Genomic DNA, 23,873 nt, shown 5'->3' on the forward strand with positions numbered 1-23,873 from the left:
ACTCTAACATGTATTCATATTATTATTATTTTCTAATTGAAGAATGTATATTTTTATCATAGTGAATGCTTTGCCATTATTTTAAGACCTAGGTAGAGACAGAGACTCTTTGAGGAAACCACGACGCCATTTCTGCCTGTGACTGACTGACATGCTCCACAAAGAGGTGCAAGAACGAAAGAAAGTGTAATACAGGCTATGATTCACCTTAGTTTTTCAGCATCCAAGGCAGGTAGGTGTATCTTGTTTCAGAAAGGACGCTCAGAGATAAGTGCAAAATTATCAATGTTCGGCAATTTTTGGCCGAAAAGCTGGGAGTGGTAGAAGGAAAATATCAACACCACAACAGGATGCCAGATTAGTGGCAGAGGTTGAAAGGAATCGCTTTCACATCGCTGCTACTTTGAAGGCAGTTGTTAATTTCCCTGGTCACGATGAGACTGTGAGAAATCGTTTAAGGGCTGTCAATTTGAGATCTCGATGTGCCATTCCTAGGGAAGTTCATGAGGAGAAGGATATAGAGGTGATTGGGATTAGAAAGGGTAATCATTTCTGATGAAGTCCCTTTTCTACTACAAAGGACGGACCCACTCTTGTATTAGGTCCTCTTGGCACCCGATTCGATCACAGATACACTGCCATTAATGTCCACAGTGGTAGAGTGTCTGTGTCGTGGATTTTTCGTCGTGGAGTGGGCACAATCCATCGCATCACCTGGTTTCGCGGCCAGATGCGCTAACCGTTACTCCACAGGTGTGGACAGCAGAAATATCAACAGTTACTGGAACGCTATATGGTTCTTTATGCTAGGTTGTTATATCCTGCTGAAATTGAAGAATTCAGTCATTGAAAAATCATCTAGTCCACATATCTCAATTGATTCAAGACTGGTTTGCGAGGAGACTGGGTATCGAACTGATACACAGGTTGTCACTCTTCGGACTTGAGCCCTTTGGAGAATATGTGGGCACAAGTAAAGAAGCATATGTGAAAAAATTGGCACAATCCCCCTCCAAGACGTCCTGAAGATTTGTGGAAGCTCATCCAGGATATCTGGAATGCTGTACTGAGAACAGTCACTACTTGAAAAGACTAGTCAATTCCATGCCCACTCAACTGCAAGATGTGATCGAGATGGAAGGAAGATAGACTAAATATTGAATCATGGCTTTTTCTTTCGTTTTTTAATTTTTAATTGTTTGAATTTTCTAAGGCAGACGCCAGTAAGTTTGTTTTGTTTATGCAACGAAAGATATTTTTGTTGAGAATAAAAATCTTTCTTTCTTTACATTTGCAGCCATAATAAATAATGATAAAATCATGACATAATACATTCATAACTCAATGTTAATTACTAAAATAGTTATAAAAGAGACAGGAGCAATTATATTTTGTCTCTCTTTAAAAAAAAAAAAAAAACATAAAAAGCACTAGGTTGTGTTCAAACACGCAACCTCATTAATACCAGCCCAGAATGCCACCACTATGCTACAATAGTAACATGCAGAACACTTCAATTATAACTTTAGATATCAGGTCACGTGGTCCAACAACATGTAACTCACCTGTCCCCAAATTGTAACGAAGATACCCGAAGGGAACTTAGATTCAAGACAGCGGTCACTTTTTTGGTTTGACAGCTGTACATCTTCTTTCTTTTGCCCTGTCCCCATAAAAGTTTGCCCATCACTGCACGTTACTGTTAAAAATCATACATGAATGTTTTATTTATTCTTACAAGGTTAGTGCAAGAGAAAAAAGAAATAAATGGTTTTCAAAGATTTTTATTTCAACTTATCTTTTTAAAAAAACCATGAAAAATACACTAAGTTCTACAAATAAGACTATGTGAACTAACCTCTTCACTGATGTTTACTTTGATGATTTTTTAATCTAAACAACCAGGTATTCTGAGATTTCACAAGTCGAGCATACATAAAATACACCACTCTACAACAAGAAAAAAAAAGTATACATCAGCAGACACTAATTCTGAGTTATTATCTATTAAATGACAATTAAAAATGTTAGTACACGTTAAATAAAGAATGATTTTGCAGCTTGAACACAATAGATAGCAGCACTGTCTTCCTCATTCACTCTCAGCACTACAATCCACTATGTACATGAACAATCCACTCACTTATTCCACCACAAATAAATTACCACTCTCATGCATCTCTCACACTTCATACACCTCCAGCTGCTCACAAGTCCATCATAGAGTCTGAGGATGGAGTGGTGAACCTGTAATAATAAAAAACACCAAATTAATATTATCATACTACATGACATATGCCACAGTATTGAGTGAATGGCCAGGAAATTATTAGTCTAGAACAAGTAGTATCCTTTAATTTGGAGTTGGTTTCAATTTTTAAATTTAAATCAATTAATTAATGAAAACGACTCATTAGTATTACACAGAGCCTTTACAACGATGACAAAATAGCAGTCAAGGAGTTCGACAAGGGTACCCTTTTCACACACTACTCGATTGAAGCTTTAAAGATAAGGACGACGACAATTACGTTTTTATTAGTAACCAAGTAAGTACAAATCCAACAGACTTGGATCCATTAGGGATGAAGATATTCACCTCCCTCCCATGGGGTATGAATGTTTGTCCTGTGTTATAAGTGCGGACCACATAAGGTGTCTACTACTTGTGGATGTCTACTGTTGGTTCTTAATCCTCAGTGAGGACGAAATGGGCTTTAACAGACTGTACATTTATTATTAATTATTATTAGACAAACATGTGATTATGAACGATAAAGTTACAGCAAAAATGTGCTGCAATGAAACAGTATTGTAAGGCTAATATAAATTACTAGTAACTAAAAACACTTCAGGGAGTATTTTTTTTAGTTGGTTATTTAACGATGCTGTATCAACTGTGAAGTTATTTAGTGTCGATGAGATTGGTGGTAGCTCGATGGTATTTGGCGAGATGAGGCCGAGGATTCGCCATAGATTACCTGGCATTCACCTTTCAGTTGGGGAAAACCTCGGAAAAAACCCAACCAGGTAATCAGCCCAAGCAGGGATCGAACCCGCGCCCGAGTTCAGTGAGTATTCATGAATAATGTAGTTCATGTATTTTTTATTTCATTTTATTTCTTTAACTAGCTGAAAGTACCCGGCATTGCCCGGGTTTTCCTTTCTCCTTCTATTTTTAATTAAACTGGTTATTACATTTTCGGAAATCTCGGAAACCTAACTACAGACAAGCAAAACGAATTTCTTTACTAAGCTTTCCTCGCCCATAAAGATGAATCTTTACTTAACGTCACTTACATGAATTAATGAACTCCTTAGCCAAATGTCTTCCAGGATTAACTCAGGGTTGTAAATCATGCACCGAAAAGAAAACTTTTCATCATGTGCCTGACGTTAAACTGTTGTTTTAAATTTATATAGTTATTTGTTTTTATGTATTTATTTGTTGTTACTTATTTATTTATTTATTTGTTTTATTCATTTGTGTTTATTTATTTATTCTGGTGTAGTTAAGGTCATTAGGCCTTCTCTTCCACACCACCAGAAATACAAATAAAGTAATAGAAAAATCAAACTATGAACAAAGTAAAATCCAACGAAAATATAATTCCTTCTCTTCTTTCTGATCAGTTTCAGCATCGAACCAATATATACATATATAATTTAATTTATATTGGAAGATTTTTTACCTCTTGACCGCTGTACACCCACTTATATCATAGGCCTACCCAGTTTTTTTAATATAACTTGAAACTATATCTCATAAATTCAGAACATATTATATTAATTCTAATTTTATACACAGAATACAGATACAATATAAACTCGCAATGTCGTTTTTTTAACATAAAGACTAATATTCTGAGAAACGTATAGGCCTACCGGTATTTTAGAAATTAAGAGATTTTTATTTCCACAATGCTTAACATACCACATTTGCAACGTGATTATACAGATATAATTTCGCAGCAACACGTTTTCGGACGTGAACAACAATATTTTGAGAATTAATACAGTGCTATTTTCAGTGGGCTTATATACATTCACATACATGACAAAAGTATCATTGAATTGCTTATTGATATGTGTAAAATCTTTTTTTCCCCCCACTTCTTTGTATAAAATATAGCGAGGATGTGAAAAACACGCAGTTTTTAAGTTAATGTCTGCAACTTTGAACGACTGTCCTTGAGCTTCTTTTTAATATGGCCATTACAAATGCTAGTGGCATTGAAATTGCAGTTGCTTAAAATTGAATGAGTATCCTAGCAATACATGGAATAAAAACATCTCTTTTTATTTTTGCCAACTCTATTACGTTTCTTATGAGTTTTTCACACCAATTCTTATTCGTGCGTAATTTTGGTGGGTCAATATTTCGCAATACTACTATTGGTTATTCAATATTAAGTTGTTGTTGTTTTCTAATGCCAGGCGTTTGACAATAAAGTCATTTGACCTCTTGCACTCCAATATTTTTCAAAGCTATTATCATGACCAGCCAATGAAGCACAGATTTTGAGGTGTTCTGAATCCATTTCTTGGTTTCAGTTGCACAATGGGCAGTTAGGGGACTGATATATTCCAATTCTATACAGGTGTTTAGCCAAACAATCATGGCCTGTTGCCAACCTAAATGCAGCTACAGACGATTTTCGTGGTAAATCGGGAATTAACTGTGGATTTTGATGCAGAGAGTTCCATTTTTTTCCCTTGGGATTGTGTTATCAAATTTTGTTTGTTGAAGTCTAAGTATGTAAATTAATATTCAATATTAATATTAATATTAATTCAATATTAAGTAAATTATGTGGTAGCAAACCTTGTATTTTCAAAGAATTCTAGAATTCAGTTGCATAAAACAGTCTGCTCACTATCTACAAAACTGCATCGAGGAATTACGGTCCTGGACTGCGTAAAGATAGTTATTGCATGAATTATCTAGTTTTAGCCTTCATGATGTGTAACAACAATGTAATTTAATTTCGTGTTAAAATTTCCAAGGCCTCATGAAAGTCGATGTTGAATACAACAGACAATAATAAAAAACAATTGACTATAGAAGATTTTGCATTTTAATATTATACGTGAATATTTGATCTATTTATTTTTATTTTTTACAATTTTAATTAATTTAACTTCCATTTGCACAATTTTAATGTAGCCTATGTTCTTCTCCTGGTTATGAAGGTTAAATGTGCAAACTTTGGCACATATCGGTCAAAACATGTAGATTTGTATAGAGAACATACACACACACATACATACATACATACCCACATTCAATTTTATATATTAAGATAGTAATATATTATAGCTCGACCAACTACAAAAAGAGCTTCGACTTTACCAATACTCACGTGGCCATGGAGGGGGAGACGTCATCACTCTATGAGCAGCTTGCTAGGCCGGGTTACACTAGTCGGACCGCAACTGTGGTAGACAATGACACTGCCCCTTCCTTCAAAACGTTTTTTATCAAGCTGGCCGAAACTCCTGTAGCTTCTTTGTTGATATGACAACATTATATTTGAACTTAAATTCATTTTTTTTTTCTCTTTTAAGGGCTTAGGTACATCTTACAGTAGTAAAATTTTGGAAATATTCAACATTTTTTCCTCCATTACTGTATCTTGTACAATAATGAAAATTGGTATTTGTAAAACAATGTCCTTCTGCTATATGAAAAAAATATTTTTACGATTAAAAAAAAAAATTTACATTTTTTTTTTTAATTCATTTCACTGTGCAGTGATGAAACATTTCCCACATAACTGAAAAACTATCCAACATTCTGTGATGAAATTTTTTTGTATGTATTTATGTATGTTATATCTACAATATGATGCAAGATCACTTCTCTACCTTTGATAGATTGTCTGATAAAAAATAAATTCATTTAAAAAAATGGTCAAATATCAGTACTTTTTCTAAAACAAAATAAAAAAAAGATATTATTTATTAAGGAATGTAGCTGAAAGAGCATGATGTTGTAAACATGAGTTTCAGCAATAAAATAAAAGAGCGAGAACATGAAAAATTTAACAAGTGTATGAATTATGAGGGAAACGCTTCATCACTGCACAGTGAACTGCCACAATCTTGAATTTGTAAGAAAAATATAAATAATTTTTTTAAATCGTAAAAATATTTTTTTAATATAGCAGGACAATGTTTTACACATACCAATTTTCATTATTGTACAAGATACAGTAATGGAGAAAACAAATGTTGAATATTTCCAAAAATTTTACTGCTGTAAGCTGTACCTACTCCTTAAATATTTCGCAACGTTATAAATAATTTTATGCGCGTCACTTTTCAAAAGCCTGCCGTGCACATTTGGTTTCCCTTCCATTATTATGAATTACAATCTGTTTTAACTATACACAATTCGTCGAAATGGAATATTAATAATTGACTGAAAAGTGAAAGATTGGATGGGGACACGAGTGCTGTTTCGAATAGTTTAGAACGTACTCGCTGCGAGACATCGATCAGGGAGTGCATCTACAACACAACAGATCCCCCACTATGACAGCCTGCGCATGAACAATCACTGGTTTGTGGTGCAGGTTTCAATGTCAGTGGTCGGGCTATAAACACAAAACCTTACATAAAAGCACCCCTAAAGAGCAAAGGTCATTTTGAAATTGAAGGTGACATACCCTGAAGAAGAGATGGCATTGAGGTCCACGGCACTGGTGTTGTTATTATCCTCCTCCGTTTGTGTCGCTCTGAGAACTGGGTTGATGCTACCTGCAGGTGGCTGCCATAACACCAAGGCCATACTTGGCTTCTCCCTGTACAGCAGACAGAGCCACACTATGACGTGAGACAATCATCACTCACAGTTGAGTTGCCTACAGGAAATGTCTATATCACAATGTAGTCGGCTTCGAAGAGCACATGCAAATATACCATGGTTGTAGGCAGGGGCGGACGCAGGATTATTTTTCGGGGAGGGATTTGAGGAGATAGTAAAAATGGAATAATGAGAAATAAGTTTTTATACTCACAATCTGTTTCCGAGTCACAAACATTTACAAGTTGACCTGAGAAGCGTAGTCGGTATAGCCTTCTGTGCTCGAAGTTGCGGGTTCTATCCCAGCACAGTTTGATGGCATTTAAATGTGCTTAAATGTGACAGGCCTCATATCGGTAAATTTACTGGCATGTAAAAGAAGTCCTGTGGGAAAAATTCTGGCACACCAGTGACACTGATATAACCTCAGCAATTGCGAGCGTTGTTAAATAAACCACAATTTTTTAATTTTAATATTTACAATGAATGCAAACCAAAAAGAATGACAGAGTGATATTTACAGAAGAAGGTGACGAGGCTTCTTAGACATTTCATCCAGTACTTCATAAGCTTTTATTTCTACATTTTTATGTATCATCATCAAGACCAATCCATTTAATCTGTCTGCTCCTCAAGTAAGTCTTCAAACACCGCAATGTTGAGAACAATCGTTCTGGTGTTGCTGTAGTTATAGGCAACATGCAGAAAAGTTTTAGCACCTTGTGAGTGCAGGGAAAAATAATTTCATTGCACCTGTTCAAAGATGATATAAAATCAGTAGGCATTAGGTGAAAATTTTTCTGATCAAGGAAATTTATTCTCTACATCTTCAATTAATTGAAGAAAGACTCTGGTGATGCATCAACATCATTGGGCCACTGATTTACTACAGCCTGAACAGCAGTTTCTAAATCTTCATCTGATGCTCGCACTATGTTTTTAGGCAGCAAAGTTAGTATGGACTTTAGCATTCCCTTAAGATTTAAAAATCTGTCCTTGAGCTGACTAATGAAATAGTCTAAGAAGGGAAGAAGAATTGAAAGCCTAAAATACTCTTCAGGACTCTCTGTCTTGAAGTTAGAATGCTGTGTTTGTCTCCCTGCAGTTCTTGGAATTTCCAGTGTAATTCCAGTAAGTTCAGCAACACTTTTTGCCTCTAGGTTCACTGGCTGAAAATTTAAACGAAAATCTTCCAGTTCTCTTTCTAGATTCTCACATAGTTCAATGCATGTCTTAAGGTCCATCTGTTCTGACTGTAGTAGACTGGCTAAACCATGTGACAGGCTAAAAACATGGCTAGCTACAATCATAGACACCAAAAAAGTTGGTTTCTGTATGGCTTATATTACGATGTACCGAAGTACATATGATAATATTTCAGTGCAGAAATTCTGCGTCATCATATGATGATGGAAGAGTGGAACAGAGAAAAGTTCTCCTGGCACTGGGATCTGAACCCAGGTTTTCAGCCCTACATGCTGACACTTTATCAACAGAGGAAATTCTCTTCAAAATATGTGACTGGTTCTCAGTCAATAAATTAGTATTAAATTGTAACAAAACTAACATAATTCAATTTAAATCCTGTCCAAATTCAACGTCGCAAATTTCTAGCGCAATAATTAACAATAGATCCCTATTAGAAACAACAACAACCAAATTTCTTGGCTTAAAAATCGATAATGTGTTAAATTGGAAAAATCATATTAAAGAAATTACCCCCAAACTAAATTCAGCTTGTTTTGCTATTAGATCTATGCAAAAGATAGTAAATATCAATACCTTAAAAACAATATACTTTGCATACTTCCACTCGGTAATGAGTTTTGGAATAATATTCTGGGGAAATTCCACAGATAGTAACAATATATTTCTATTACAAAAAAGAGTAATTAGAATAATAGTAGGTGCGAAATCTAGGGAGTCGTGTAGGACTATTTTAAAAAAACTACAAATAATGCCCATGGCTTGTCAGTATATCTTTTCATTAATAGTCTTCCTCGTATGTAATTGTGAAAACTTTGTAACTAATTCAACAGTTCATAGCATAAATACACGTCAAAAAAATGACTTTCATACTCCATCGGCAAGTCTATCGTGCTATCAAAAAGGAGTGCGTTATATGGCAGTAAACATTTTTAATAGCCTCCCTATCGATATAAAAAATGAAACTCAAAACATAAAATTATTTAGGGCCAAATTAAAGAAGTACCTAATTTCTCACGCCTTCTATTCTGTAGGTGAATTCATGACATTCAATAACACTTCATGAAATTGATACTAAAACTATGTGTTGTACTAGTAGACTATATTGTAAATCTCGTCTGTATATATTTCATCTAGACTGTGACTATAAATTAAGATTTTATAATAGTATTAAGTTTTTTGACTTGTTCCATATTCTAGCTGTAAGCATGTATGAATACCATGGAATGTTAATAAATACAATACAATACAATACTAAGCCACACCGGATTCCCATCCCGATGTCAGATCGAATCCTCTCAGTTTAAGTTCCACTTCTTGGGTTCCCTCTAGTGGCCTACCCTCATGCACTGCGTCATAGAGATGTATGACAATGGCACAATGTCCATACATGTGCAGAGGTGCATATCATGATATGCGAAAAATAATCATTTTGTGATTTAAGATGGTGCTTATTCCATCGGATCCTGGCCACGTAGTCACTCATAATGAGTTATATTATTAGTCCTCTTGCGTTGGATCTCTTGTAGTGAGTGCTAGAGAACAGTGCTACTCTCCAGTGGGCTGTGGATCAGAGTTGCGAAGCAGAGGAGAAGAAAAATCCCAGATATAGGGATTTCTTTCAATGCAAAGATACATTTATATAACATTTTAGCAAAGAGAATTTACGTGGAGAACCCTCTAATTCCTATGTACATTCACGAATTAAAATCAATATTATTTTTGTTTCTTGTTTCGTATTTTTCTCAAAATTTCGGGAGGGGATACATTCCCTTAATCGCCCCCCTTGCGTCCGCCCCTGGTTGTAGGAGTAGACAGTCAGTCTTTCAAAAAAAATTTTTTTGAACAGTCAGTTTCAGTTTGTTAAACTGAAGCCATCACAGCTGAAGAGATGATTGTACTATGCATGAGCACAGATATAAGATTTCGTACTTACATCCTCCCCTTTTTCTTTTATTAACTTTTACTGCCCAATATATATTTTCATTACCGTTATCTGATACTTTTTCTTATTAGAATGCAGCACTGAACTTGACAAGAGGTCATTTTCCTGCATATAATAAATAACGTAACATCATAACAAACGAGTTGCTTAAATAAACTATGTAACAATTTGATTACAAGAGAGCGTTTTTCTTGCTTACCAATAACAGTCACAGATGTTCGTGGAGCTCAGTGCAGGGGAGTGTTGTAACAATGCACTGTTCATAATATCCACTTCCATGTCGCATTGATCACTGAAAAATTATTATTATAATTTTTTACTTAGATGAAGAGGATAGTTGTGTCAATAAAGTTTGTTTTAAGGAGCTCTGTTTTTGTAAGATATGTTGATGGTAGGTGAATGTTGGTTTAACTGAAACTTTTTCTCACACGCAATTTGTTTATTGCACTGCTGACAAAAAATAACTTTGCCATCTATGTATAATCCAACGATCCACAGTCCTTGACCCATTGTCTTAAAAGTGCACTTTTTCTGGATTTATCTTTCGACATAACATGCACATGGGACTCGCTGTTAACTTTCTTGCAAGAAGACCAGGCATCACAGATCACACCTAGAAAAATATGCTGCTCATTGCTTAAATGATGCCAATGTAGGATGCCAGGATGACCGTAAAGCCATCTGTGGGTGTTTGCAAATCTGAAGTTAGTAACAGCATTTACTATCTTATCACCCAACTATCTTGCTGTGTGGGTAACAACATTCACTACTATACCAGACGATTTTATTCACTAATGTAATGTACAATATTTTATATTATTAATTTATATTGCATTTTGGTTATAGTTTTTTCCTCCTTTTCCCAGTCCACCTGTCGATAACAAGTCAATAGTTCTCAGCTTAGTATTTCAGGTTGGGAAGGGAATGGAAAGAGCTTTAAGGTATGAAATGTGTTGTGTGTGTTCTTTTATTCTATTCAACGGACTATCGAGTAAGGAGTTGATACTTACTTACTGATTTTATAAATGGAAACGTATTTACTGAAATTATAAATATAAATGAACATAATGAGAATTATTGTGATGTAGTTTTGCATATATATCAGCGATTATAAAACTGTGGGGCGCGGGATGTCAAATAAATGAACAAGACAAGAATTTTTTTTTTTTTTTTGCATTTCTATATCAAATTTAAAATATAATCAAAACGAAAGCATTGGAATAAAACATTTTTGAAGCACAGATCTAATGACTCATATGTGCCTGCTTTGAAGTACACAGTCTGACCAGGTTTGGTTTTATATTCGAGATAGTCATTCTGAACTCATTTTCTACTTGTACTTTGTTTCTATATTTAGATTTTAAAGCAGCTACAGCAGAAAAACCAATTTCGCAAGGTAAGAAATGGGGGGAGGAAAAGGAACAGCATACAAAGTGCTTTTGCTTTAACAAGACAAAAATTAAGACAGTTCACTCCAGAAATTTGGTAAAACATTTACAACAAATTTGATTTTTCTGAGCAACTTGAAGAAAGATCTATCAGTTATTCTGTTTCTTGCAGTGATAGGGTGGTAGGTGTACTGTGAAATGAATTTATTACTCAATTCGACATCCTCTGACTGAGATTCTGGCTGATATGTACATATATATCAGGCAGCATCTCACTTGACGATATGTGTCAGAGAAAGAACAATTGTTTGTATTCATCTGAAGTCTGACTAGTGTATCATGTAGCTAGTCGGTGATGTATGCAACGGAGGGGGAAAGGAACTGGCCTAGTTGCCTCATAAGTGATGCCTTCTTGGTATCACTTTTGAGGTTTAGACCTGTCTTCGGACAGTTGACTAAATAACAACATAACCCAATTCCAGTCACACAATTTAATATCTTCTCTCCGAAAAAGTATTTGCGGAAATAAGTGCTCAAGTTTTCTAAATGGCCTTCCACTGTCTTTAGCAACACTTTTTTATTATTCTCTTCTGGTGGGTAACTCTGGATAAATTTACACATCATGGGAAACATCTCAAAGCAGTTTTGTTTTAATCTGTTATTCCATAACTGTATTTCCTTACAAAAAGTGTTGACCCTTTCACTTAAATATGTTAGTACTATTTCCCTGACGTTGAAGATTAAGTGAATTAAGTTTCTCGAATATGTCTACTAAGTAGGAGAGCTTCATTAAAAATAACTTGTCGTAGAATTCTTCCACATGCAAATGACCCTCCTCGCCCAAACTTATCGCTATTTCATTTCTCAGTTCGTAGATGCATTTGAACACCTTACCACGTGACAACCATTTGGATAAGAATAAAACAACAATGATTTATGTTCAGCTCCTATATCTTCACAAAGAGCAGCGAAAATTCTTGATTTTAGAGGTCTGGTTCTTATATATTTATCTACATCAATAACTACTGTGAAAACAATATTTAGCCCAGGACTTAGTGATTTCGATGCTAAAGCTTCCAAATGAATCATGCAGTGTGTCAAGATTACTCCTGAAGATTCCTTCTTCACAAGTCCTTGTAAACTGTTATATGTACCAGACATGGCTTGATCTCCATTGATGCAAATTCCAACATAATTGTTTCACTGCAAGTTTGCACTGACAACAGCATCATTTGTAGTTTTGAACAATCAATAACAGTTGCTCTTCTTATAGGTTTGCAAAATGGCAAATCTTCAACAACTGCAGCACCCTGAGAGAATATGATATAGCAAATCAAATGGGAATTGTTACTACTGTCTGTTGCTTCATCAAGTAGTATGGAAAATAATTTTCCAACTAACTCAGATTCAAGCTATTGTTGATTATCCACAAATATAGGCCTATTGTTAATTTGTCGGTAAATTGTATCATTTGACAGAGGAATATTCTTAAGTTGTTTGGCATAGATTTCACCAAACATCATTTCTGCTATGTCTATGGCAACTTGTAGAATGAGTTACTCTGCAATAGTAAGTGGCTTTTACATTTGGCTATTTTATAAGTCACTTTGTACGATGCCAATGAAGCTATTTCATTTACTGTAAGAACTTTGTGGATATTTGTCTTCCGTTTCTGTAAAGATCTGAGTTTCTCTACAAAAATAAAAACTTACGTGGCTTATTCATATATTCTTTGTGTACGGTTCCTAAATGCCTCTTAAAATTATTGGGCTTCATGCTTCTGCAGCCAAAATCTTGAAACAAATAACACATTGAGGTTTTGCTTCACCACTTATTATAGTGCTTGTAAAACCAAAGTTTAAGTATGCTTGGTCATATATTTGATTTTATAATAGGATTAACACTGGTACTGGGCGTTTTTGATGAAGTAGAAGCTTCTTTGTCCTCACGCTTACGTTTGCCTCCAATTAAAAATCTAGCCACATTTACTACACAAGTAAACTAGCAATGGAATTCCAGTGACAAACTCACAACACAGTCACAATGGAACAACTAACAAGTCACCCGCAGATGCACTGGTTTTATCGTCGCATATTTTCAATCCAGAAAGTTCGAGACGTACACTAGCACTGGAACTCCAAGTGACAATCTCACAACACAGTCACCTGCAGATGTGTTGCTTTTATAGTTGCATATTTTTAATCCAGAAAGTTCGAGACGTACACTAGCACTGGAACTCCAAGTAACAAACTCACAACACAGTCACCTGCAGATGTGCTGCTTTTATAGTCGCATATTTTTAATCTAGAAAGTTCGAGACGTACACTAGCACTGGAACTCCAAGTGACAAACTCACAACACAGTCACCTGCAGATGTGCTGCTTTTATAGTCGCATATTTTTAATCCAGAAAGTTCGAGACGTACACTAGCACTGGAACTCCAAGTGACAAACTCACAACACAGTCACCTGCAGATGTGCTGCTTTTATAGTCGCATATTTTTAATCCAGAAAGTTCAAGACGTACACTAGCACTGGAACTCCAAGTGACAAACTCACAACACAGTCACCTGCAGATGTGCTGCTTTTATAGTCGCATATTTTTAATCCAGAAAGTTCAAGACGTACACTAGCACTGGAACTCCAAGTGACAAACTCACAACACAGTCACCTGCAGATGTGCTGCTTTTATAGTCGCATATTTTTAATCCAGAAAGTTCAAGACGTATACTAGCACTGGAACTCCAAGTGACAAACTCACAACACAGTCACCTGCAGATGTGCTGCTTTTATAGTCGCATATTTTTAATCCAGAAAGTTCGAGACGTACACTAGCACTGGAACTCCAAGTGACAAACTCACAACACAGTCACCTGCAGATGTGCTGCTTTTATAGTCGCATATTTTTAATCCAGAAAGTTCGAGACGTACATTAGCACTGGAACTCCAAGTGACAAACTCACAACACAGTCACCTGCAGATGTGCTGCTTTTATAGTCGCATATTTTTAATCCAGAAAGTTCAAGACGTACACTAGCACTGGAACTCCAAGTGACAAACTCACAACACAGTCACCTGCAGATGTGCTGCTTTTATAGTCGCATATTTTTAATCCAGAAAGTTCGAGACGTACACTAGCACTGGAACTCCAAGCGACAAACTTACAACACAGTCACCTGCAGATGTGCTGCTTTTATAGTCGCATATTTTTAATCCAGAAAGTTCCAGACTCAACAGTATCTGCCATGAACATTCGGGTAACAGGAAATGACGTCATAATAAAGTGCGACTGGACTAAATCGGCAATGTTTTTTCAATCGAGTTTAAATTCTAGCATATTGGTTAGTCTCATCTATCTTTTTATTTTATATTATGGGAACAGGGCGAGCACAGAATTATCCAAGGAAAAAAAAAAAAAAAGAAATGGGGACGCGAATACGAAAGTTCTGTACGTTTTTATCGTATGGGCTGATGGCACTGGCTGATTTTCATGAATGTTGAAATGGACAAGGAAAGCACAACATGCCTGTTCATAAGAGTTACCATTTTGATAAAACACTTCGACAGCATACGCTCATTCTTCACTCGTCCACCGCTGCATTGCAGCCAATGCTATGGTGTATAGAATATATATGACAGCTTTCTAATCCCCTTCCTTTGGTACAGCGAAATTCCCACCGATTTCAAAATCGCCCGTTATTCTGCTCATGAAAGAGTCTAGCAGTATTCCATTCATGGACTCTATCTATGCTTCATATGCTAAGACAGTTTTTTGTAAATTCTGCAATTGCCGTGTTGGAGAATAAAGCATTTTCAGAAATTTGTTTGCAAGTACTGTGGACATCAATAAACAATGTTGACAGTAAACATGTTTTGTCACAGTATGGTGATGTTGTTTCAGATAGATGATGTAATTTGAAGGAGAAAAATGCTGAAGTGTTCACAATGTTATTTTTTGAGAAATGAAAGGTACAATGCACAAAGTTGTGGCAGTTGTGGAAGATACAAGACAGATTGTGTAGACTGTCCAGTATGTTATAACTGGAACTTGGAAAATTCAGGTGACCACAAGTTTGTTTCTGGGTCTGTACTAGTGCACATCAAGGTTAGTGGTATTGTGTCAGGATACTCGAAATGTAGTAAAGTGGTTGCAAGACTTCAGTCTTACCTCAAAATCATATAATTGCCCAGAACATTCAGCTCCGATGAAAAGATTTCCCAGGTCAGATGTAAGCGACAGGTACACATGGTATGTCGTGTCGGAAATAGTCCTAACCCTAATGTGAAACTATGAAGAATCCGAAAGAGTACTTGACATAATCTTAATCCATTCAATTTGACACACAATATGTATGATAATCACAGATTCGAACATAAGATAACTTAAGGTAGGTAGTTTTCTACTAGCAAAATAACTTTCCATCTTTCATTTTGGCATGATATTGAACATGACACAACATAACATTACAAGTTGAGCAATTAAAATGTATTTATCCATAGCTGGTATCTAAACTGGTCTTTCTTTTGCCGTACTTAGAAACCTAAATAATGGTTTTTATTTATGGCACTGATTTAATTCACACCAGTGAATTAAATCTTTTTTCATGACAACAAATACATTAGCAGCAATAAAATCCATACATTCATCCATTTATAACTTTACTTCTTCACAAACAATACATTATAAAGAAAACGAGTATAATTTAACATTAAATTTAGATATCAATAATGAAATTTATATACCAGCAATGGATAAATATGGTATAGCACACGAAAATAAATGGATTTTATTCACTCTTGGAAATTATCACCCTCGACTTCACCTCAAGCACTAAACTTTCTACTTGCACATAGAATCTAATTTTGGTCTCTTATACAGAGCGATTCAAATGTCGCGCACATTAAAATTATAGTGTCTATATTGAGTAGTGCAGCTGGAAAGTGCTATCAGCTACTGCTAGAGAGCATCATGGGTATTAACAGCAACAAACCTAGACGTCATTGTGATATGTATGTATACACTAACGCTTGCAGTAGTTCTTTGTTTATTGCTCGGCAAAAATGTCGTTTTCCCAAGAGCAACCAGTTTTCATTGTTAAACATTATTTTTCCAGTCGTTCTTATGCACGTGTTGTAGACGAATTTCGTAGAAATTATCCGGATGTGGCAGTGCCTAACAATTCGCTCATAACGAGATTAATCGCCCGTTTTAGAGAATGTGGATCAACGCTTCTTGATGAATGTGATTGCTGATTCCAGCAGGACAGTGCCACATGTGACACATCTAATGAAACCATGCAGTTTTTGCGCGAGTTTCTGGTGAGCGTATCATTTCTCAAGGATTATGGCCTCCACGTTCCCCCGATTTGACGTTCCCAGATTTCTTCCTGTGAAGGGTATACAAAAACAGGCCGCACACTCTGGAGGAACTAAAGAGGAACACAACAAAGGAGATTACCAACATCAGTGTACGCGTGCCCAAAAAATTGGCCGCAAACATGGTAAAAAGGGTTCATACATGCGTTACTGAATGGGGCTGCTATTTTCAGCATATGTTGTGAAAAATGATGTAACTCATGTGAAAACTGATGTACATAAATGTAATAAATTCATCTTTATAAATATATGTGAACATATTATTAAGATATGCTCGACTTTTGGATCGCTTTGTACTATAAATTATTGTTCTTACAGAAGTTCATGATCACATGGATCAGAAAAGTTGCTCCTCTGACAATCTTCAACACATTTACCGATAGTCGATAAGTGCAATATGATGTATTGAACATGCCTATATATGAAATATAATAAAGATTATTTTCCTTTGATCCACATGTTGATATCGATGCATTCAATAAAGACTAGTGAATGCATACCTTAACCAAACCTAATCCTATCATTCAACTTGACACTAAGCTAAGCCAAGATAACTTAATCTTTTGTAGAAGAAATGTCATCCATGCCCTAAAAAAATGCTCTAACCTTGTCACTGACTAGGGACTACACTAATTCAAGCTAACCTAATCGTTTGTAGAACGGATTTAACTGCTATGTGCAATTAAAGGTGAATGCGTGTAATAACGACTCAAGTCGATCTATGAAAATCGTTACATGGATTCTTGACTTTAACCCCGATTTTATTTGGCGACCTCCTCTCATCAGTCATAAATGTAACATAAATCATCTAACGATGGATGTTTAAAACTGGTATTCTACAAAATTTTCCAGTACTTTGTACATTGTGTGACTAAAAGACTCTTCCTTGACTACTCACAGTCGGGCGAGCAGGGAGGATGGCAGGATTGGTTCTTGTTTGAGCTTGCGGATCTCATCACACAACACCAGACGCTTCAGCTGTTGCTGCTGGTCCTCCTGGGGCTCAGGCTGCTGGTGTGTTGTATAGTCAGGGCTAATGTGTAACTGGCTCAGATGTGCTGCCATCTTCTCCTCTGTGATGTGTTGCTTCATAGGCAGTCTGCATCACAATAATCATTATTAGTGGAAACAATAGACATATTGCTCCCTTGCTTCTCATCTCCCTATTTCCATACAGTGTTACTAAAATATACTTATAGCAAGGAATTTTTTTACACCTTTGATTTAGAAAAGAGTAGATCTTATCATTATATTGATAACATAAAGATTTCTTAAAGTAATAAGTGAAATGCACGGCAGTTACAACAAAATAGATAGATGAATAGTTTACAGGTGGAAAGTGGGACAAACCTATGCACACTTGGACACCTATACAAGTGTTATCTTCATAATTAACATGGGCAAGAACTGATCATAAATATTCCCTGGAATTTTCTCATTCTGGGTCAGGTTATTTTCACACACACGCGCACGCACGCACGCACGCACGCGCGCGCGCGCGCACACACACACACACACACACACACAGATATATAAAATTATGGCGACTTCACTTCTGTTCCCAAGGAAGCCATGCAAAGAATTTGTATCATGCTGGCCACGTTTTGCCCTGCAAATGTCAGATCCATTGTTAAGCATGGTAACCACTACACTACTGAGAACTGTATTACAGCAGCATGTTTCTAAAGCAATTCTGTTTTACATCAATGAGTCAACAAAAGACGAGCTAAAAATTTAGAAATACACAAATTAAGATTTTGAGCCAATTCTCAGATTTAACAGAATTAGGTCAGCAAAGACGTTGTAAGGGTATGGTCATAAAAGTGGAGTGAAAAAAATCAGATGTGACAAAAACAGGCAATAAGCCCATAAATCTTAAAGACTGCGAGAAACAGTTACGAGCATGATGAATCCAGAGTCAAATCCGCCAATAACCAGGATGACAGGTAAGATTAAATTATTAAATTTTTAAAATTACATTTCAATTATTCAGAATGAAACTTTAGGATAGTTGTATAATCAAATAGTGAATTGCATAAACGCCACATGTCCATTTAAGTGTCGACCTGGTTGGCAAGTTGGTATAGCGCTGGCCTTCTATGTCCAAGGTTGCGGGTTCGATCCCGGGCCAGGTCGATGGCATTTAAATGTGCTTGAATGCGACAGGCTCATGTCAGCAGATTTACTGGCATGTAAAAGAACTCCTGGGGGACAAAATTCCGGCACATCCGGCGACGCTGATATAACCTCTGCAGTTGCGAGCGTCGTTAAATAAAACATAACATTTAACATTCCATTTAAGTAAATTTTTCAGGAGGCACAAAAACTGATTATTTTCAAAGTGTCTGGTATTTTTAAGTGACTACTTTTTATTAAAGCATAATAAGTTAAAGTGTCTGACATTATACAAACATTAATTTTTTTTCTGTAATGCTGTTGCCAGTCTAACTTCACATTTTCTAGTGCCTCGCTTGTGGAAGGAAACTTAATTCAATTTTCTGATCCCACTGCATTACACTGGGCAACTTCTCAAAATGTATCAGACACGGTACTCCAATTCATACCAATTCCTCTGCCATGTCACTTGAAAACCTGTTGTGCAATGAGAGCACCACCTCTCTCCTCATGAACTGCATCTAAAAAGTGTTCCGAGAGTAATGCACGTCTTTCAAATAGACAGAATTCTTTATAATTTTGAATATGAAATTCCCTCTGAATCTTGTACATTTTCCTTCTCCTCTAAACCAACATCATGAACTCTGCAATCCTGCTTTACAACTTCACTGTCAACTGTTGAGACACCTATTGAGGTAACAGAAATTTTTAAGATCAATCTCAACTAAATTTTATCCACCTCTCGATTGAGATATATCTCGTTAGTGGAATTCTATTGAACTTTCATCTCAATGACCGCAAACAACAATTGAGACACATTTTTAATCCACCTGCCAGTGAGATTCATCTTGAAATTCTGAGATGCATCTTCAAGGTCACTTTTATCCACATCACTCAACACCTGGCACCAAATCGAAAGCATTGCAGTGACTGAACTCCAATGAATGTACAATATTCTCAAAATATGTAATTTTATGACCTTTGGCACAATGAGGGCAACAGTTCCAACATCTTCTATGAGGCAAGATAAATACTGCTAATTATGGGAACCCGCGCGTGCCAGCACATCCCCAGCTGGTTAGCCGAGATACGAAAGGTTGTATGTATGGCAAACATTTAAGCCTCCTACAACGTTCCGGAATCAAAGTCAGTCACATAACAATCCACAAACATTCTAATAAAACTATGTTCAACAATGTTACAAAACACAAGAGAAAATTAACAGAGCAGTACTAATACTTACGTCATATCTTCAGATTCAAGCTTTCTCTTCGACTGTGCAAAACCACAGCCTCCAGTCTCTGCTGGTTTCATGAGGGAAGACGATTCGGCAGTGAATCTAAATCAATTACCACAAGAAACATAATTACGTAAGATAGACACGCTTCAAACCGTGCCTCCTATGCTGTGATTAAGCCATAAGAGAGACTGGCAAGGTGCTAGGCCTCATTAGATTCTACATTCAGCAATACCGCAGTTAACAACAATGTATCAAACGTGGCAAAAAAAATGTACATGTGTAAGTGAAAATACAGATGGATTTAAATAAAATTTCAATAAACGATTTAACATATTTCAAGTACCAAAATACAGACAAAATAAAAATTGGCATAGGCCTACTTCTGTTAATACGTTTAATTTTATAACGTAATTCTGAAAATACTTCATGCAGTGTAGGCCTATTAAAATTTATTGAATTTAATTGTTTTACCTCACAATAGCAGGCTGTTCAGCCATAGGTATGCCCCAAGGCATGTGTGATGGTGGAACCTGAAGCCATCCTGCAGACCCATCGTTTCCCATGTAACCAGTAGGTACGTACTGTCCGAAGACCGAAGGTCGTGGATTCTCAACACTTGAATAACTCTGAGCGAACTGCATGATCGTGCAGAATGTTATATTCTACCCCTGAAAGTATAAACTTATGTTATAGTGGCACATCTATTTGTTTATATTTGCATCCTAACCTATTACTGTATCTAGGTAACTTGTAATCCGAATGATTTATACTAGTCGAAAATCACCATACATAGCAAATGGTTACCATTCTTAGTATGTATTTAAATATAATAAACATAATTACCTTTAATTTTGATAAATCGTCAATATATTCCGTCTAAAACCTCCTCGCACTCAGTCCACTATAACATATACGCGTAAATAGTTACAAAATATAAATACAAATGTTTTGCGCAGGGCAGCCAATATAAGGTCACTGTACAATATGTTCCTATTTATCAGTTGTGAAGGGATATTTTGAAGATATGCCTATAACAATCAAAGAGTTTGTAACTGAAGAAGGCTCTGGTTTGTAATATACAGAGCAGAGCCTTCTTTAGTTACAAGCCGGGGCCATACGTCGGCAACACTGTAATTATCTGTCACCCGGAGGCTGACAGTACAGTACACGTGTTTGTGCTAATGTCGATTTCCAATGTAAATTAATGTTACAATATAAGTGTGTGTGGATGGAATTATGTTTGCGGTCGTACCAAACGTTAATTGTTGATGTATTATAAACTAAATGCGTGTTGGTTATAAAAAAAACAAGACAATAAATGAAAATAAAATGGTTGCAGTCTTTGGGAATTTTTACAGTTATGGATGACAAAGTAATTGACTATTCTATTAAATATTGTATAACCACATTTTTATATTCTTATTTGTGATTTGTGTGTATCAGAATTCTAGTCAAATTGTTGGGTCTCGCGTGCTATATCAATAAAGTTACGCCGTTGGTTTTCAAAGTCATTGTAAACAGCTGTTTTGTGATCCCATAAATGTTGCAGTTTTGTTGAAGATTCGGAATGCCTGCTATACGTCAGAACTATCAATAATTTGTACATGCATATAATCACTTTGTTGGTTTGGTCAGTGTTACTTATGTCCCGCCCACTATAGAGACATAGGCCAATTTTACACATATTTACTATAACTTGTTGCTTCTTTGACAGGTTAGGTTTGGTTAGTTTAGGTTTTTGTTATAGCCTACCTTGCATATACGATTATAGCGCAACATTGGCAGTGATAAAAGTGAAATATTCGTTCAGTGGGCGTTGGATAATCTACATTCACCGTTGCGTTTTGTTACGTATTATGTTGAAGGGATGTGTTTTCATTTTTTCATAGATTGTTTTACTTGGCTTAACTGTATTTACATCCTCATACTTTTATTGTAATAGGAATGTCAATAGTTTCTTCTGTTTACATTTTATTTTAGGCCTATTTGCATAATTCACATTCTTAGCTTGTTCTCTGTAGTTATATTTATTTAAAATTATATTTTAAAAAGTTTATAACAAATAATTTAGGATAACAGTATTGTTATGGTGACTGGCCAGGTTCAAACTAAAACTGGCTTCCTGGACATCTGAAATATTCATAGAAAAGCACGACATAATCACATGAAATTAAAATGCATATGATATCCTACACCTTTCATGGCAGAGGTGAAACAACATTAAGCGGCAAAACATTGTCAATTTACTAGCCACATAATGGTTAATTGATTGGAATAGGGTATTGCGGAAGTACGTCATTATTTTATTTATTTTTGGTACAAGTAACATTTCTTTAAGTATTTATTTATTTTCCCTTGTACCGCCAATAAAAAAACAAGTATGTTTTTTATTTTTTTTTTAATTATAAGTGTAGTTGCTACGACACATAGGCACACAGCACTTTCTAGGCATCTGAAATATTTTGAAAAACACGATAGATAATCGCAGAAGATAATATTAAAATATATCCTAAACCTTTCACAGATGAAACACCATTAAGTCGCAAAACATTGTCAATTTGCTAGCCACAAATTTGTTAACTGAATGGAACTTAAGAATACTGCGTAGAAACTTACATCTTTATTGCATTATTGATTTTATTATTTTCGGTGCAAGGAATATCTTTTTTATTTATTTATTTACCTTCGTACTATAAAAAAAAACATGCTTTTTGTAATTATTTTAAGTGGCAGCCTTTGTATGTAAGTAGCCTACTTACGCCGTATTCTGAAGTATAGCTAATTGATTGCAATAAAACACTATTTTCGAACCCGTAATAATTTACATCACTATTCTGAATTTTGATCTTACCTTTGTGCATGAAGTAATATTGAAAAAATACGCGTTATGTATAACGAAAGCAATGAGCAAACACAATATCACTCTAAAATCTCCCGCCTCCACTCTGCGTTGCCAAACCTACCCATGCCCCGGCTTGTAACTAAAGAAGGCTCTGATACAGAGTGATTTATATAGAACAGACACATTTCTTTCATTAATTGTTTCAAAACGAATTGTGCTAGCGACAACTTATTACACCTAAAATGTAGAGGAATTTAGGGAGATTAAGTAACCCCAAAGAAAGAAGTCCGGCGTTGTCAAATCCGGAGATCTCGGTGGCCACAGGTTCCTGGAAATTATTCGGTCGTCAAAGAAACTTGCAATTACTGTAGTTCCATGGATTCATTTGATGTATGGCATGTAGCGCCATCTTGCTGAAAATATCCTTGACTCAGCTCTACATCGTCCAGTTGCTCAACAAACTCAAAGACAAAGGTCTTAATGATTTTTTGGGTGACTGCTCCAGTCGTGCTCTTACGTCAACAACAACCGTGGGAAGCCTAGATGAACGATGCTTGCCCTTTTCACTCACCAGAGTTCCAGTTGTTTCCAATTTGTTTACCAGTCCCAGTATTGTGTTTCTTTTGGGAGGATTGCGAACACCAAATTCTCTCTGGTATGCCCTTTGAGTAGCTGTAATTGAATTCGTAATCCAGTATTGCTTCACAAGGAAGAGTCGTTGATTTAATGTGTACTGCATTTTCACGTTGACACAAAATGTCGAAAACAGCTGCCAATAATAGGAATAAAACATAAACATCTACGTATCTAGTGCTGCCAACAATAGGAATAAAACATAAACATCTGCGCATCTAGTGCTGCCAACAATAGGAATAAAACATAAACATCTGCGCATCTAGTGCTGCCAACAATGGAATAAAACAAACATCTGCGCATCTAGTGCTGCCAACAATA

General features: G+C 35.8%; 1 protein-coding gene across 1 annotated transcript; it reads right to left on the bottom strand.

The window, feature by feature from the left end:
• Positions 1-1,768: 1,768 nt before the first annotated feature.
• LOC138696404 (uncharacterized) lies at positions 1,769-21,151 on the bottom strand. Its single transcript, XM_069821324.1, has 6 exons — positions 20,921-21,151; positions 20,549-20,745; positions 20,081-20,176; positions 17,621-17,821; positions 6,672-6,806; positions 1,769-2,247 (listed from the first exon to the last, which is right to left on the bottom strand). Exons 2-6 carry the CDS (start codon positions 20,716-20,718, stop codon positions 2,208-2,210), a joined length of 642 nt encoding a protein of 213 aa, XP_069677425.1. The 5' UTR covers positions 20,719-20,745; positions 20,921-21,151; the 3' UTR covers positions 1,769-2,207.
• Between the last annotated feature and the right edge of the window lie 2,722 nt (positions 21,152-23,873).

This window comes from Periplaneta americana, chromosome 3, assembly GCF_040183065.1.
Source record: "Periplaneta americana isolate PAMFEO1 chromosome 3, P.americana_PAMFEO1_priV1, whole genome shotgun sequence".
Lineage (NCBI taxonomy): Eukaryota > Metazoa > Arthropoda > Insecta > Blattodea > Blattidae > Periplaneta > Periplaneta americana.

Excerpts from the sequence above, each read along its gene's own strand:
- LOC138696404 (XM_069821324.1), bottom strand. The coding sequence starts at position 20,718 with ATGCAGTTCGCTCAGAGTTATTCAAGTGTTGAGAATCCACGACCTTCG. Across the intron at positions 6,807-17,620 it reads TCCTCCCTGCTCGCCCGACT|GGAGAAGCCAAGTATGGCCT; the intron begins GTGAGTAGTCAA and ends TCTGCTGTACAG. Across the intron at positions 2,248-6,671 it reads AATGCCATCTCTTCTTCAGG|GTTCACCACTCCATCCTCAG; the intron begins GTATGTCACCTT and ends TTATTATTACAG.